The sequence below is a fragment of the Acanthochromis polyacanthus genome, chromosome 22, assembly GCF_021347895.1.
Source record: "Acanthochromis polyacanthus isolate Apoly-LR-REF ecotype Palm Island chromosome 22, KAUST_Apoly_ChrSc, whole genome shotgun sequence".
Lineage (NCBI taxonomy): Eukaryota > Metazoa > Chordata > Actinopteri > Pomacentridae > Acanthochromis > Acanthochromis polyacanthus.
In genome coordinates, this window is record NC_067134.1 from 24,849,374 (window position 1) to 24,865,896 (window position 16,523).

The 16,523-nt window shown below is 39.7% G+C and overlaps 1 protein-coding gene across 1 annotated transcript; it reads right to left on the reverse strand.

Moving 5' to 3' along the window:
• Positions 1-860: 860 nt before the first annotated feature.
• LOC110952213 (ras-related protein Rap-2a-like) lies at positions 861-14,113 on the reverse strand. The gene is made up of 2 exons (XM_022195648.2): positions 13,378-14,113; positions 861-2,072 (listed from the first exon to the last, which is right to left on the reverse strand). The coding sequence occupies exons 1-2, from the start codon at positions 13,689-13,691 to the stop codon at positions 1,835-1,837; spliced, it is 552 nt and encodes a 183-aa protein (XP_022051340.1). The 5' UTR covers positions 13,692-14,113; the 3' UTR covers positions 861-1,834.
• Between the last annotated feature and the right edge of the window lie 2,410 nt (positions 14,114-16,523).

A 16,523-nucleotide genomic window follows, 5' to 3' on the forward strand; every position in this document is an offset into this window, starting at 1 on the left:
ATTCCTAAATACAAAAAGACGGTCTGTGGCACCACTTATCAGGTATTTATAATGCAGTCTTGAGATTTTACCCCTGAAAGTTAAGATAGAACTTCATCAATCCCTAAGGAAATACTTTTCTCACTATCTTTTCACACCTTGAGTGTATGAGTCTTGAGTCATTAATCATGGATGATAATAAAGACCTGAAACTCCCAATCAGACATTTACTAGAAGAAGAAGCATCAGGGGTAAAATGTTTTCAAGAACTTTCAAAAAGAAGCCCATTCACCTTCCACTGAAGTTCTTTGGATTACCTGGATGACTGAGAATCTATGAAGACATCACAACAGGTCATATGCCTGTCTAGTACTTCTTTGATATTGCACTTTAGCTAAAGTTTTGCTACTTGTGGTGCCCACAATTTAAATAGTCTCTCAGTGTCTTTCATAAGTCTTGAAAGACTGCTGCACCTCTGCTAATGGGATGGAGTCCAAAGTTATGATCTTAGATCTGAAGTCTCACATGTCCCCAATTTCATCCTCTAATGGACTCTAATGGCACTAAGAATTTGACAAATGCCTGTTGGATTTTTAAGGTTCAGAATCAGCAGTTAAGTGTTGGCACTAATGGCAGCGGGCAGGAGCAGGAGGATGCAGCCACGGGACCAAAACATCATAAATCATCTTGACACAGGCCAAGATAGCACCAAATTACTGCTAAGAAGCAAAGCTGAAAGGGCTATTTTCACTGCGAGAGCAAAACTCACGACCTTTGGAGGTTAAAGCGAAAGAAGAGAGGCGACTTCAAAGTTGCGAATGGCATTAGGAGAATAAATTTGCACAAAATGATTATTCAACAATAAATATGAGCGACACAGCTGTGCATAAAGATTTATTTTTTGTTGAAAATAAGTGTTCCTGACATTGAACCACTAACATATCTGATGTGACTTAAGGTAGATGGACTACACACTGACACTGATGTTCACTTCATACAATGTAACAAGGCATTTGTATCGTCTGTAAGGTGTAAAGACAAGTGTCCGTACATTTGAATGACTGACTGATTGATTGATCAGTTGATCTATCGACACTGTCTCTTTGGGTGAGATTGATTGTACTCAATGTCAGTGTGACAGCACAACTTCATGCACACATCATCCACAGTAACATTTGGGATCTTCGGCGTGAATTTCCCCAAAGGTGCGATTTTCCTTTTTAGACATTCGTTCATTTTATTCATTCATTCGTAGTTAGGCGGGCCTGCTGTAAAATGAACTTCCGGTTATGACTCCTTTCACAGTGGTGTTACTTATCTGTTCTCGGTGATAGGCCTGTCAAAAAAGTCCCAAAAGTGCCAAACGAAACACACAAGCGGAAGAAAATGGGACTAATAAAACTGCTGAGCACGCTGCCATCCCTGCTTGGACCTATGGCTGCTTTCCCAAAAGCATTTAGCACTATGATCCTCTTTGTTGATGGCTTTTAGGATGGTTTTTGGCACCGTGCTGCCTTTGGGAAACCCCGGAAATTCACTCCTGAATAATCGGCAGGGACCGTGATGGACATGGGAGGTCGAGTGTTGTTGGTTTGTTTTGTTGTTCTTTCAAGGGAAAATCCACCCTGTGTCTGAGAAGAAGTGCTGATATTTAATTCCCCTTTAACCTGCTTCGTTGTCCTACATTTCCCCATTAACGCCTCCAGATCAGGCCTCAGCTGCTAGATACAGAAATCAGGTAGAAATGCTGACTGCAAGAGTGGATTTTTCCTTCAAACCCCTCCGTCTTCAAACACGAATACATTTGCACTGTAATTTCTGCTCCCCTTCCGTCCATCAGCCGGCCGATCAGCTGCTACTGTATGCTACAGGCGGGGCAGCAGGCCTCTCTCCGGTCCGGCAGAGGGCAGAAGTCCATCTGCCTCACGATCTCGGCGAAAAGCTCGTCCACCATGGTCTTGCTCTTGGCCGACGTCTCCATGAAGGGGCAGCCCCAGTCCTCGGCCAGCGCCTGGCCCTCGCTGGGGGAAACCTCCCTCTCCTCCTCCAGGTCCACCTTGTTCCCCACCAGCACCACCGGCACCTGCTGGTACCTGCAAATAAGAGAGAAACCACGTGAAAAACGCCGCTTTCTTGCCTGCTGGGTGTGTTTTGTTACTAGCTGAGGCTACAGGAACTTCCTGGTACCTAAGGGAGAAAGAGGGAGGGAAGGAGTGAGTAAACTCGGCGACAGCGCATGTGTGCATTGTTGGCCTACATACTGTATTTGTTAGATGCCGAAACAATAAGGGGGTTTGAACAATGCACAATGGAGAGGCAGAATTTGGTTCCAGCTTCCCGGGAGGCTCCCATCACTCCCTGGGCGTGTAGATCCCATTAGCAAACTGTCATCACGTGAAAAAAAACAGCGTCTTCAGAACCTGGTGATGCTCTATTTGTTCCTGGGTGCATTATATCTGCATTTTCATGGCATGCAAAGCTGTACGTTTAATGGCTTCCAATTCTTGTTTAAAAATCGTTTGCTCTCCACTTTGCATCATCTCCATCATGCACTAAGCATGTCTTCAAGGATCAAAAGCTTTCTTCCACAGCGTGCGGCTGATGAACCCGGTCCTCCTCCCTCTGAGCCATCAATACAAAGAAACCAGGCTGAGGAGAGTAATGGAATAAGTTATTGAATAATTGAATAAAGCTAATGTGCTGCTCTCACATGGGGAGACATGAACATTGGCATCATACCGTGGATACAAGTATTTTCGACTTCATGTTGAGCTTCAGCCGTGTTTGTTGTCTGTTCCTCTATTATAAACTCCAAATGGTAAGAAGATATTAGGACATACTAAGACAAACTAAAGACATTCCTTAATTTGGTGTTTCACTGATGGTGGTGGCGAGTGCTAGTGCCAATAATCTATATTTTATATTAACTATAGTCGGTTCAAGTGAAGGCATCACTTGTAGCAAAGAACCAGCAGATTTTTTCCACACAGTCCTGGAGTTCCTCTCAGGTTTGGAGCTTTATAGTATTTTTTAGCTCGCTGTCTGTTTTGGCTCACTCTCACTTAGCAGCTTTTTCCACTCACTAGGTGGTTGAGGCCAAAACGGAGCTAAAAGGAGAGTGACTATTGACTTATATTTACAGTTAAGCCGGGAGACCACATCTACTTTCTACATAAAGACTGAGAATATGTTAGTGTTGCGTTCTCAGCTTGTTTTTTTTCTGTGTACAAGTGGCCAGAAAAGCAGCTACTGCAGGTACAATGCTGCAACACACAATAACATCAGTGTCACAAGCTATTAGCATACTATGGTTGCCACACTTTAAAGTCGGGTACCTATATATTATACTACAGTGAAGTCAGATCCACCTTTATTCAAATACAAGATCTTCCATTTCAGTTAGATGCCCTTCATGTTTTCTCTGATTAAATAACTGCAGAATGTCAATTACACCGGGTATATATTCTCACAACAGGTAATGGCACCGACCACCTAATAGCCTCGAGCATCAGTCATTCCTAAGTGCTTTCCAAGCCCGGCTTATTGATCCGCTGGCGCTATTGAGAAATAGGCTCTTATCTACAAATTGGTGGCCTGCTGCCACACCGCTCAGCTGGGAGAAGAGCTGAGGCGTGGAAAAGAGCTGGCAAACGTCTCACTGAGCTAAAGAGGGCCAGAGAGCTGGAGGAAATCAGTGCAGGCAGCGGGGTGGAGGAACGAGCGGCGGACACTTATGGACTGTTTAATCATCCTTGAGCCGGGCGGCGTTGCCCTACAACTTTGGAGGGTGCAGTTGAGCAGCCAAGCTTGACCTCTGACCCCAACCATCCATCTCCACCCGACACTAGAGGGATTCACAAGAGAGTAAAAGCTTCTCGAAAAATGCAAATGGTTCGAAATTATGTGCGCAACTTAAGACTGCCAAGTAGCAAAAAGTCACTCAAATGCCAAAGACTTCCCTGCAGCTCGACATTTTCCCCTCACATGCATGCAAACAGCAGCTGACCTCAGCAGGACAAGCATCTCGCACGGCCTCGTCTGTTCGGAAAGCCGGAGTCTAGAGGGTGTGAAGTGTGAACAAGGAGAGCACCACGAAGACAAATGCAATCTGACAGCCTTGCAGGAGAAACTCTATATATAACTACAAAGACACAGGGAGAGCCAGCTCCTCTCGGGTGGCGAGTTTGTATGGAGAGAGTGTTTGTTGCAGCATCAAACTGCTGCTCCCTCCACACCAGATGAGGGGGAACGAAAACTGCTTATCACAGCACGTGGAAAACTTCTCCCGCAGGGATCTGTAGGCTGATATCATGTATTATTAAACATGCTGTATGTCAGTCAGTGTTTGGGGCTACATGGTACAGAATACGTTGCCTGATATCTCCATCTACTGGATAACTGTACTGTAGCTGCTATATTTCCACATGATGCAACTGAACTTGAGTATATTTGCCTCTACTTTACTATAGCTATTACTACTTTGAACTCCACTACGTGCATTTTATGACTATAGTCACTTTAAAGATTAAGATTTAGCAACAAAACAAACAAGAAAAACCATCATGAGCCCATTAAATATGATGCTTTGTTATTTATCAAACTACCAACAGTGCATAAAGTGCATCAAATTAAAACGTCGTTCATATGTCATTGTTTTAGTAACCGATAATACAAAACGGATGTACAAGTGGTGCTTTTATTTTGAAATTTTAAAGCGGCACAAGTCAAATGTTTCAGGCAACAAGTGGCAACGGAGAGTGTGCAAAGCTCTCAATATATAATTGAGGGACTTTTGAAGTCCATGGGAAATATCTTGCATACTTTTTGATTAAAAGGAAAATAACTAATGGATTTATGTTCATTATGATCATGTCTTTACAAATTCCATAATTATTTATGATGATAACAATCACTTATTAATAAAAAATGACTGGATATTACTAAAATATCTACTAAATAACCTTCCGAATTTAAGAACAACCTTCTAACTAGTTATACATTAATAAAATGAGCTTGTTTAGAGATATTTTTAATTGTGTTCTTTTTATTAAGTTGAGATAATCATGAAAGATGCTTCTTTTTTGATAATATATCTAATTTTATATGGAAATAACAAATTATATCACTTTCCACTAAGTTCCTCATTACAAAAACACCTCTCAAGGAAGTGTGTTAATTCCAGATCACATGACCTGCTCCACATGATGTCATTTCCTCCTGAAAAAAAGACTGGCCAGACTCCAAGGCTTTCTGACTTATTTAATATAAAGTAGTCAACAGGTTTACTACAATATCTTTATAAATAACCTTCACTTTTACTCAATTATATATTCAATATTTAGAAGAATCATTCTCTAAAATGCCATGTGGTGTTTGGTTATAGGCGGCCATGTTGGTTTTAGGCCTGAAAACAGCAAAAATGACAACTATGATACAAAAAGTCCTGTAGTTATATATCGAGCCGCCTAATGATGTGTCATGAAGAAGGTAGAATCTGGAGCGTTGACTTTGCATTTCACATCACATCGACTTTTCTTCTTCCTTTCAGTACGGCCGCCCTTACAATCTTCACACACTACTTTGTCATGATCTTAAACTTGCTCACGTACGCATTTCGGTCGGTAAGAAATGATCTGTTTGTCTGCTCTCCAGATTGTTTACATTCACGCGAGGCATCTTCTTTCACTGCAGGTTTTTGGGTCAGGATGGTCAGGAAGAAAAGCAACCAGATGCAGTGGGATATCCTTGTATGTTTAGCATCCTCCAGTCGATATACGACGCACTACGACGATCATTTCACCTTGATTCTTTCATAAAACAACCGTAAAACTTTATTCTCGCTCCCAAGATTCTTGTCGCTGTTGTCGCCGAGCGGCAGGGATAATTGAACTGATGAGCACTCGTGTGAACCTTTTTTTTAAATGTCTCTGCAGCTGAAGCAAAGGAAATCTGGAGAAGCTGGGCTACACCGTTAAAGATGGAAATGAAGCTTGGGGTTTGGCGATAAAAAGAGACTCTAAAGACCTTCTCCATCTGCTGCACAGGCCTCCTCTGTCTGTTTACTCAGGAATGTTTGCGGTTTGTTATTTTGTTTCCTCGCTCGTCTTCTTCTCCGATGCCAAGAAGGCGCTACAGAAACACCAGCCGTGGTGGCTTTGTTCTCCACCCTTTGGGAGTTGATGGTGTAGGTGCTGTAAGGCTCTGTGATTCCTCCGTCCACTTACATGCTAATACAACGCTTGGCTGTCACACGGCGACGCTGCTCCAACCGTTAATTAACAGCAGATGCAGGCAGCGAGGAGGCGGCTGCAGGGTTGGAGGGCTTCGTGTCGGAGATGTCTGGCTGTTCTTTTGTAATTTGTGTGTGTTTGCTGCCGCTGTGGGGCTCGTGAATAAGTGAAGTCACTGTAGCTATTTAGCGCAGCAGGTAGCCTTATTAAGCCCGTTGTTACCCGAGGCTAAATGGAAAATGTGGAGGCCATCTTTTCTTTATTCTAAACACTGATTCTCTGTGCGTGTGGGTGTGTGTTTGCCTCTTTTTTTTCCCCCCCGACCAGTTGGAATAACACCCCGCAGAGGTCAAGCAGTTACGCAAGAGTCCACATGCATTATGGGGATGCAGCGTTTTCAACCTGTGGCTTCTTGGATTCAGAAAAACTGAAGCTAAGCACGTTGGGTTTTTCTCTGTATCCGTGTATCGTTCTCCAGCATTAGTGAATATTTTCTGCCGTATAATTTCTTAAGCTGTCGGCCACCTGCTGCTGTCGGTTCCGTAAATCCAGCGTGGCTCCTCTCCCGCTAGATTTTCAAAACAAGAAGCTGCATATTCATACAGCTGCCAGTTTCAGCGAAGCAGTCCCAAAAGAATCCAACTGTGCTGATAATCCCCCAGAATAGACGCTTTCCAACTCTTGTGCTGCGCTAAGAACTAGTCAGTGATGTTTGTTGTTTTCTCCTGCTTTACATTTCTGTAGTCCGTAGAGTAAAAGCAGCTCCAGCACTATTTTTGCTGTTTTCAGGCCTAAAATCAACATGGCCGCCTACAACCAAACACCACACGGCATTTTTACAGAAAGATTCTTCTCAATATTTTATATACAATTGCGTAAAAGTGAAAGTTATTCGTAAAGATATTGTAGTAACCCTGTTGACATGCCATAAATCCACACTTGACTCACACACTACTTTATATTAAATAACTCAGAAAGCCTTGGAGTCTGTCCAGTCTTTTCTTCAGGAGGAAATGACATCATGTGGAGCAGGTCATGTGATCTGGAATTAACACACTTCCTTGAGAGGTGTTTTCTCAGATACAATTTGTTATTTTCCATACAAAATTTGATATATTGCCAAAAAAAGACATATCTGTCATGATTATCTCAACTTAAAAAGAGCACAATCTAAATTATTTTTTAATAAGCTCATTTTATTATTGTTTAGCGAATTAGAAGGGCGTGGTTATTGAATTTGGACGGTTATTTAGTTAATATTGTAGTCATATCCAGTCATTTTTACTTAATAAATGATTGTTTCCATAATAAACAATGATGGAATTTGTAAAGACATGATCATAATGACCATAAAAATATTAGTTATTTACTTTTAATAAAAATGTATGCAAGATATATCCCATATCTGGAATGAACACATTGGAGTAATTCAGCCATTTGTGACATATGAAACCTCGAAAGTCAGAATCTATGTTTTTGAAATGATCATCAGTGTACTGAAGGTTCAAAGTCTTGATAACCGGCAATTTTTCTGATGATTTATATGCTGTTTTACTATTTAATCACTAACGATGTGTCTTTTAGCGGATAAAAAGCACTAGCAGTGGCAAAAAACTCCACAGGGCTCCTTTAAAATTGGCTGTGCTGCTTTAAGAACATTATTTCCACGAGTCATTTTCCATTCGCTCGGTTGGCTACATTTACCCTATCAATGCTGCAAAGCTCAGATTGGTCGATTGTTTTTCCAACTAGAGAAACAAGCATGACAAAGTCCCACATTAAACTGACTGGAAGTGCAATATAACAGTTGGAAGTGATTAAAAAAGCACCTGGTTCTAACTTTCCGTCATACCGACATGCACACGTGTGGCTGATTTGTTTACTCCAGAATGAAAATCTGCTGTTTTTCCACTCAGAACTGATAATAATCTAAATTTGGGAACTTCCTGATTCACTTCAAAGCAAAGGTTTTTCTGCCCTAAGGGGGTCATGAGATAAATTTGGTTGCAAGATGACTAACAAGATTGGAAATGAGGGGGGGAAAAAAGGCACAATTTATGCTCATTTTTCCGTCTTTTCTCTGATCTTTGCTGTTTTGTGGCATTATACGGGTGTTCGGTTGGACTGTTTGCAGCCAACAACGAGATTTAAATGTTGGGAAGAGTTCCCCTAATGTATGTCCGATTGGATTGTGCAGTTTTCAGACATTTGAGAGCTACAAGTCCGTTAGATAAACGGCGGTGAAAACACTTAAGCGAGCTAAAGTGCGGCGAATCTGTCGGAGCACTTTACACACTTTACTGGTGGCTCTGCTTGGATAATATTTTAAAGCGAGCCGGCTGCTTTAACAACTCCCTTCCTGATGGCAAACACTAAAAGCCTGAGGTCAAGAAGCTGCTCTGAGTGCCCTCTGGGAAATGTAGTTTTGGTCTCTGCCGCCCTGTTTCCACTCGGCGGTGCGTGATGCTCACCTCCTGCTATTAGACACAGCATCAGCGCGGCGTGAAAACGCAGCTCGGAAGCTTAGAGCGTCCTCCTCCAGGCCGACACGACGACAAATCTTCACATGAAAGCCAGGAGATGTTAGATAGCGAGGACGGCTCCACCCAGATGGGGTTTGTTTACACCGTAAGAAGAGAAAACAATCCAGGAAAACAAGCGAAAATCAGGCTGCCAGAATGTTTAGTAACTGTAAAAACTGCAAAATAATTTGGTTTTCAGCTGATTTAAATCCAGAAAAACAGTGTAATTTTGAAGGCACACACTGTAAAAAGACAAAATAGTCTGTAAAAATATTGATTTTTGATATAGACAGAATTTATGTATTATTTTTGAGATTTTTTTTGTCTTTTTACAGTCAATATGTAAGTTCCTTTTGATCTACGATATTATCTGTATTTTAATAAAACAGGAAAAATCTGTAACACAATATTATTAATATTAATAACAATAATAATAACAATTGTTGCTGATTTAAATACAGTAAAAATTGAGTGAATTGCGTCAAATATTGTAACAGAATTATTATTTATAAAAACACAGATTTTTTTAGGTGGACATTATTAGTAAAATTTTGTCTGATCAATACGTCGACTATGATATCTTTTGGTGATTTTATTTTACATAATATTTGTAGTTAAACCACTTTTGAAAATAGGTAAAAGACAGAATGTTTAATAACTGTATAAATTGTAAAATGATTAGATTTTTAGTTTATTAAAATTCATGAAAAACTGTAATTTTACAGACATATATTGCAAAAAGACAAAATACTCCCTGTAAAAAAAAATACTGTTCTTTTGTCTTTTTGCAGTCAACATTTTTGTAAATTTTTAGCTATAATACTGTCTGTAATTTACAAAACAGGAAAATCTGTAAAATAATTATATTAATAATATTAATAATAATAATATTATTATTATTAATAATAATAATAGTAATAATAATAATAATCGTTGCTGATTTAATAATAATATTATTATTATTATTAATTATAATAATAATAATAATAATAATCATTGCTGATTTAAATATAGTAAAAAAGTTGTCTGAATTTATGGTCAAATATTTTAACATAATTTGATTTTTGAGGTGGATGTTATTCATGGTTTTAGTTTAATTTTGCATAGTTAATATGTCAATTAATACTTTTTTTCTGTGCTTCCACTATACACCATTTGTAGTTTAACCAAGCTGGGAAAATCTGTTAAAAAAAAATCATAATAAACAAAACATTTTTAGCCATTTTTCAGTCCTCCAGCACTGCTCTGATTTTCTACGGGCGACATGTCAATTAAAATTCTTTTTTTGTCTGTGATTTCACAATTTTTTACCTGTAATCTAACAAAACGGGGAAATGTTGCAAAAACAACAGTATAATTATTGAGAAAAGAGTTAAAAACTGTTATTTAAACATAATTTCCTGCAGTGCGGTTCGTCTATGAGGACTGTACAGGATGTAAAAGATGTCTGAGTATAGAATCAAAAGCAGCTCCACATTTATCATGCGTATGATCAACACGCTAACGTAGAAACATGCAGCAGCGTCTCAGCAGCAGTCGAGGGCTTCAACATAAAGGATCTCACTACGGCTCCTGCTTCCCTGCATAATAAGCATTCTGTTTTATACGTCCTAATGGAGGCCTGATGTGTTTCTGGCCTCCAAGCCAACACAATCCCATTAGGTTGTGGTGAGTGTTCTCCTGCTAGATCTCTGCGTGGAGCTCGCTGGTACTGCTGCTGGCTCAGCAACAAGTCAGGAGGAGGAGGAGATCTCCTGAAGGCAGCTAATGGACACCAGGAGGTGATGGGTTTCATTAAGACAGGGGAATACATGTGTTGAATGAGTCCAGCATCGTGGAATAAAGTCACCAAACAAAGCTTAAAATCACTGGACGTCACAGATTTGTCAGAGATTTGTTAGCTCAAGGGACAAATTACAAAGTTTCCCCCCAAAAAATGCACAATTCTTGTGTTTAAATAAACTACAGACACTTAAAGCTGGAATAAAATTCTTGTAAACAGACAAGAAGTATCATCTCCAGGTAGTTTTAATTTGTCTGATCTGTCCTCATACAGTAAGAAACTCCAGAAGCAGAGCAGTGTGAAATAAAAGTATGAAATATTTACGGGTGTCCTCTGGAGGACGGCGGTGGCTGCTGGAGCCGACGCTGCGTCTTTTTATCCCTCATTATATTATTCATTTGGAAGGAGTTCCCTTGTGCTCCGCTGAGCGTCGTTCGTGTGACGTCATTTCTGTGACGATAAAACTGTCTCATTAATATTCTACACTGATGATTTTAATTGTGACAATCTTATATAGTTGCTTTTTTCCACATATTTGACATTAAAAAGTCATTTAACTTAAAAAAAATCTACTTACTCTTCTTTTAAGGTACATTTCCATGATTTAGAAGTATTTTTGGTGTATCTACTACCAGAATTCCAACTATTTGTTGTCTTTTTTAACATTTTTTGAACTGTTTTCTCTTGAACTGAAGCTAAAACGTTAACTAGTGAGCTGTAGAAATGCTGTAAGGTGGATTTTCTCTGCCTACCTTAGCTGCTCCCATCTTTATCCTAAACTAAACTAACCCTCTTCATATTTAATGGGTCGACATGAGGAGTGGAGTCTGTGACCTCGTCTGACTCTGCAGCAGCGAACAAACATCTTTGCCAAACTGTGGCTCTAAATAAGCGAACAGCAGCAGCAGCGGTAGCGTGACATTTAATTCATTACCGTCCCAAATAAACACGATTAGGTGAAACTGAACTCCAACAGTCGGAGCGCTTCTTCAGACAGACGTGTGACTCCATCATGTTGCTCTGGTTAGCGTCTGGACAAACCATCAGACACCGTTTAAACCCTCGCTTTAGTAAACTAAGAACCGTTAAACGAATTAAAGCAGGCAGAAATACCACTACGTCAGAACCGAGGGGAAAGATCCCAGCTTTTCCTCCTGCAGCTGAGAGATGAGCTCAGTGGGTTTGTTGAGTAACGACTGCAGCATCAAAGAGAGAGAGGAGAGTTCAGAGGGTTGATGTATGACAGGTGAGCCACAGCTGGTGAGGATGAGGAACGCATGAAGACGAAGCTCAGGAGGAAGAGAAAGAGAAAGAGGAGGAAGAGGAGGAGGAGGAGGAAGAAGAGGTTCAGTGACAGTGTAGTGGCCCGAGAAAGGCTCCAGGGGGAACCCCAGAAAGTTTCATTTTACTGTTTTTAATGAGGAAATCTCAACACCACCCTGTAGAACTGTTTCTAACTGTAATGTTTTGACTGCTTACTGTTATTTTACTGGTTAAAATACATATTTTATATGTGCAACTATAAAATTAAACTGTTTTGCTGAGTTAAATCAGCAAAAACAGAATTATTTTACAAATATTTGCTGTTAGTTTCACATTTTATATGTAATTTATTTTGTACTATTTCTGAACAATTTACTGTTATTTAACTGGTTAAATTATGCAAAACAACGAGAAAAATCACAGAATAAAGTTTACATCGGTACATGTAAACCCTAAAAAATACGGCATATGTAAATATACATCAAAAATGTGTATATATAAGTAAATGACAAATAATAAATAGTAAAATCACTGGAAAAAGTATTAATTTACATGATGACTGTAAAAAAAATCTGTATTGTTAAAAATACCATAAAAATACACTATTTTGGTGCATTCAAATTAGCTAAAAATATCATTATTTTACAAATACCTGCTGTTATTTTCACATTTTACATGTAATTGTCTTACATTGTGCAACTGTAAAACTACACTATTACTTACTGTTATTAAATTAGTAAAAAAATGTAATAATTTGACAGATGTTTGAAAAATGATGTGTATTAAAGATTTAAAAAATCCAGATTGTTATTTCATCAATAATATGTAGGAAAATCACAGAAAAAATGTAATAAATTTTTATTTTACAGATATTTGAAAAACCAATACAGTTTTCCGTTGTCATTAATTTAATCAAATATTCAAAATGTTTTTACAGTTTTACACTTCCATTTACTTGTTTTATCTTATCTTAAAAAGAAAATATTTGCGAGACTACAATAATTTCTGAATGTATTTTAACATTATTTAAAATTAAATTTCATGGCTGTTTATTTATTATATATGAGACATCAAAATTCACAATATTATTAATATTTCTTTTAAAAAATACAGACAAAATCTGAAAAATCAAAAAGGAAGTACTGTAAATGATCAGCTTTTTTTTTTACTATGCAACCCTTTTTTAGTGTTTTTAAAATAGCTAAAGAAACAAAAAAAATAAAGTGCAAAATCATCATTATTTTAAGGATATTTGAAAAAGAATCCGTATTAAGGACTGAAAAATTACAGGTTGTTAAATTACAAATAATATTAGAGCGATAATTTACATGCTGGCTAATCAACAGTTTTAATGCTTTTAAATCAACTGAAAGTACAGTTATTTTCTTTTCAGACATTTGCTGTTATTTGTATTGTTTTCACAGCTTTTAAACGGTTCTTTAACATATTTATTTTGTCTCTCTTGCTGCAGGATTTTGCTCCTCTGCATTACAACTCTAACTTCCAGATGTGACTCTGAGGCCCTGAACCTCCTCCACCAGCCTCCTGTCTGCTTCTACCGCATTAACAGGACCAGACAGAAACCAGGACTGTGTCTCACCTCTTGACCCGGATGATCTGGTCCCTCATGGGCTTGATGTCCTGAAAACTTTGCTGGTTGACCAGGCTGTAGACCAGGATGAAGCCCTGGCCGTTCCGGATGTAGAGGTCCCTCATGGAGGCGAACTGCTCGGTGCCGGCGGTGTCCAGGATCTCCAGCACCGACGGGGACGAGTCCACCTCGATCTCCTTCCTGTAGAAATCTTCGATGGTCGGGTCGTACTTCTCTATGAACGTCCCGGTGACGAACTGCACGGTGAGGGCGGACTTCCCCACCCCGCCGCTGCCGAGCACCACCACCTTATACTCCCGCATCCTGCGCGCTCAGATCCGGCATGCAGCGGAGGAACAAGCGCATCCCCTCCGCACAGGAGCCTAGACTCTCTCTGCAGCCTCCACACGGACCAGACGCTCTTTTTTGCGGGGCTCTAGGCGAGACGATGCTGGAGCATGGAGCCTCTACTGGAAGATTCCCACGCTATCTTGAAGGGACACCATTCCAGTGGCATCCATAATGCAATAAGGCGTCGGTGTGGTAAAAATAAGATTGGCTATAATTAGAAGCAGCCAGACGGCACATCTTTTTCTGTGCAGCAGACGGCTAACACTACATTTCTGTGCACAGTGGGGTTCAGCAGAGTTAAAGGCAAAGCGCCTATTTATCCTGAAGAAGACAACAGTGCTGGGAATCCACGCCTCTGAGTCAGTGCATCCACTGGATGTTACTATTTCCTGGAAGATATGGAGGGCGATTAGTGCCACCGGGCAGCAGCAGGCAGGGATGGGCACCGTGTAGCGTGAAGCAGGACTCCAGCTTTCATTTCTACATTTATATGGGTGATTTCAGAATTGGAGGACATTTGGGCTTCAACATTTTTGAAAGATAAATTGGCTTTTTTGCCAATAACCGACATGTTGACAGAGTTTCCTCTGGTATTTAGGAATGACGGCCCACCACTCCTAAATAAATGAAGAGTAAACGCTGGCCGATAATATCCAACTCTGTTTCTGATTTCAACTGATACCAATATATGTGGGCTATTTAGGTAAAAATCTTAATAAAATGAAATGAGAAAACATGCCTACTTCCCTTTCATGATGGTGTCCTTGCTTTTTATCTGCCTTCTTCTCTTTCAAACAACCCATAAATGACCAAAAAATAAACAATCATGGTACAGACCTGTGCCAGATATCAGAACATGTTTTTTTTTAAATTCATGTTGATCGTCCCCTAACCCTAACCCGATTCCGATATCAACCAATACCGATATATTTGGGCTATTTAACTAGTTTTATCACATATCTCCTGTCGTGGAATTAACACATCATGCTTTATTTTATTGTGATGACTTACTTGATGCATTCTCAAATGCAACAAGGTTTTGCAAATGTAAACATTGTCTGTCCAAAATAAGAAAACTAATTTAAGTTATGGAAACCCTGAGGGCCCTCATTCGATTTCAATACGGCCAACCCCCCTATAAGATCTATTAGGCATTATTTGGGTTATTATGGAATATATATAAATCAGTAATTCTTTACCTATGTGTACAATCTTTTTGTGTTATTTCGTTTCTTTTCTTTTAAACCAATCTTCTGGGGTTCGTCCAGGAAGGGATCCTGCAGTACCAGTGTATAATCATGCTTTTTCACAAGCATGTTGTTGTTGTTTTTTTTTATCTTCCAAGTCTTTACGATTGTGCAAACTCAGTGGCAAACCCCAACCCTAACCCTTTATTAAGGTCTAAGGTTTCAATAAAATCGCATTACTTTTAAGCCGACAAATCAATCAGGAGAGTGTGGTTTTACCTCACTGACATGTTTCTACTCCATCTGCAGTCTTCTTCAGAGCGTCATGTGACGTGTGATGACGTGTCCTTTTTTATCATGTGACCGATCTGACAGATCTGGTGGTCTCTGGAGGATGGAAACCCAGGTATTAGAGGGTGTATTAGAGGGTGTAGGCCCTATACCCTGAAAGGCAACTTGTCACACAGATATGACGCACAAACACATGGAAAAGTTACAATCTAATCAAAGCGCCAACATATGAGAACAAAAAAATGCAGATAAAGGCACAAAAGGATGATGATAGCTGACTGTTTTATCATATTTTAAACAATTCCCCCTTCGGTCAGGTGTCAGGGCAGAACATATGTGGTTTCTGGGCTCATGCTGATGTGATTATTTGCTTCTTGGACAGACAGTTGGCATCAAACATGTTAAAATCTGGGTTAAGCACCCATTACATAATGAGAGTCACACAGCAAGAGCAGGTCATTTGCACACTTTTGCGACTGGATGCTCCACTTTAACATTAACATTTTTAAATATATTGTAGAAAAAAATGCATTTCAAACAACAATACTTCATGGTTTCATTCATTCAGAATATATTTCTAGCTGTGGAGCAAACATAAAGAGAACCAGAGTCAGTTTTCCTGCATTGCATGTAAAGGTTTGTTGATATTTGCGTACTTCCGGTGTGTTGTGGCTCCTTGTAATGAATCAAGAAGGCGACTTTCTAATCGGTGACAGGTGCTGCAGCAGCGAGGGGCACCGCAAACCAATTTTCACATCTGTTCCCTGCCGCCAGCAGGAGACGCCAACATGGATGGCGACTCTGTGGGAGCTCAGGAGCTCTGCACCCATGGGAGAAGGTGAGAATCCACAGGGGAGGTTCGCTATGTGCAGTGAATTTGAAAACACCACTGTTGCCCAGCGTCTCCTTCTTGGTTTCTAGCAGTCAGTTTTCCCCTAAAAATATCATCTGTGATCAAAAGGTGAGCCTTTGACCTTATTATGCTCATACCCATCAGGTGCATGGGTTCTGTAAAGCAGAAAACACAACATCTCCTATCTTTTAAGTCCGTTTTTGGTCTCCACCATCTTCAGAGCAAAATATTCGGCTTTTCAGCTGCTATAACCAGCTAGTTGCTAACTCAACATCTGTTGGTATACCGAATATTGTTTCGGCAAAACTGTTTTTTGCCCTCTAGGAGGCAGCAGAATAAGCAGAAAACACATTCTTCATATTTTTGCTCTGTTTTTGGTCTCCACCATCTTCAGAACAAAATATTTGGCTACTTAGCTCGCTGCTAATTTAACATCTGTTGGTTTACCAAAGATGGCTTCTGCAAAATAAGCA